This window comes from Lygodium microphyllum, chromosome 14 (genome assembly GCF_053477565.2).
Source record: "Lygodium microphyllum isolate KBCC chromosome 14, Lygodium_microphyllum_v1.1.10, whole genome shotgun sequence".
NCBI lineage: Eukaryota > Viridiplantae > Streptophyta > Polypodiopsida > Schizaeales > Lygodiaceae > Lygodium > Lygodium microphyllum.
In genome coordinates this window covers 79,901,557-79,903,208 of record NC_141148.1, presented here as the reverse complement: position 1 = coordinate 79,903,208, position 1,652 = coordinate 79,901,557, and the positions used below count along the sequence as shown (strand labels likewise).

The 1,652-nt window shown below is 37.1% G+C and overlaps 1 protein-coding gene across 1 annotated transcript in view; it reads right to left on the bottom strand.

Moving 5' to 3' along the window:
- Positions 1-830: 830 nt before the first annotated feature.
- Positions 831-1,652, bottom strand: part of MTACP-1 (mitochondrial acyl carrier protein 1) — a 56,296-nt gene continuing 55,474 nt past the window's right edge. Inside the window, exon 2 of the mRNA XM_087692994.1 lies at positions 831-1,266. Coding sequence (XP_087549120.1) covers positions 1,090-1,266 — 177 coding nt within the window. The 3' untranslated portion in view covers positions 831-1,089. The remainder of the gene's footprint in view (positions 1,267-1,652) is intronic.

Sequence of the window (1,652 nt, the reverse complement as noted above, 5' to 3'; positions counted from 1 at the left end):
GATTTTTGCTGTGTTAGTTAGCTACTTTGGAGTTTCTTGTGATGAAGTACAAAATGGAATATCAATTAATACACTTCAAAAAAATTTGTAGCAAAGTCCAAAGCACCTTTCCAAGAGACTTTCAAGGCTAAATATGTCTGAACTTCCTCATGTAACAAACCAATATGGAGAAGGGTGCACATCCATCAATTTTTCCAAGAAACTTCTAACATAATAGTTTATCCCCAATTCTATACATGATTTTGCATACATTTATGTCAAATTAACCAAAATTTCCAATTGACAGCTTGACAGCTATACAACAAAATGGTGTCATGCAATTGAATTTACTTGCGATTTTTACTTGAAAAGCCTCTTTCATTTGAAATATGAATAAATGTGATTTTTCCTTGAAAAGTTTCCTCTTTCAGTTGAAATGGTGTTAGATGCACAATCTTGCAGAATGTAATAATCAATGCAATCCACGTTTCTCAAAATACATCTCAGCTCTTGCAGAACAATTGCACGACTTTCTGTTACTGTTTATCCTGAGTCTGTAATAAGCTTCGTGAGGTAAGAGTCCCTCACAAAGAGGCTTTCATTTGTTCTTCCTTTTTAAGTAAGCACATACAGTCACAGGCATTCTACTGATTGTATCTTATTCCTTTGTTTTGTCAGACAAGATTTAGTCAAGCTGAAAGTCCAGGAGTCCTTTGCAAGCATGCACAGGTCTAGAAAAACTACCAACTCTGATGAAACTGCTTGAGTCATCTATTTGGGTTCGCAATTAAGATGCAGCCCCAGGTGCTAATCACAAATCCAACAGTGAATCAATCAATGCACACTGCTGATTTGATAACAATGATCCACATAGGTCTCCATCATTACTTATTGCATAAGTTGGGCAGACTAAACAGTAAAGTTGTAACATTCTCAACACATGATTAAATTTGGATTCCATCCAACACAACTGAATGTGTAAAGACTACAAAAATGCATACCCAAATACCAAGGTACGGTACCTATGTCATTCTTCTCCACAACCAGCAAAAGCATGTTGCATCTGAACAGCACCAGCAAGCATCGACAGCACACAAATGATTGTGGTTACTACTGTGCCATAGGGTGGGCAGCTACGTACTCAATAGCAGCAGGACAAGAATCAATTTTATCTGCTTCAAGATCTGGAATCTGAAGAGCAAACTCCTCTTCTAGGGCCATGACAATCTCCACTGTGTCAAGACTATCAAGCCCAAGATCTTTCTGAAAATGGGACTCGGAAGTGACCTGAGATTCATGTATTGCTTTTGTTAGCACAGCTATTAAGAGCATGTACATGTAATGCCAAGAAATGATAGAACCAATATGTCAGTATACTTATAATGAATCCCATAAATCACAGCATTGATCAATTCAGTTATCGCAAATAGTGCATAGCTGCTAATCTTTGAAGGTGTGCTGTGCAAGTCTCCTTTTAAGATTCACAGATTGTCCTAACAGTGCACATGTAATACCAAGAAATGATAGAACCACTATGTCAGCATGCTTAAAATGAATCTGATAAATCAAAGCATTAATCACTTCAGTTATCACGAATAGTTCATAGCTGCTAATCTTTGAAGGTGTGCAAGTCTCCTTTAAGATTCACATTGTCCTAGCAGTGTGCATTATAC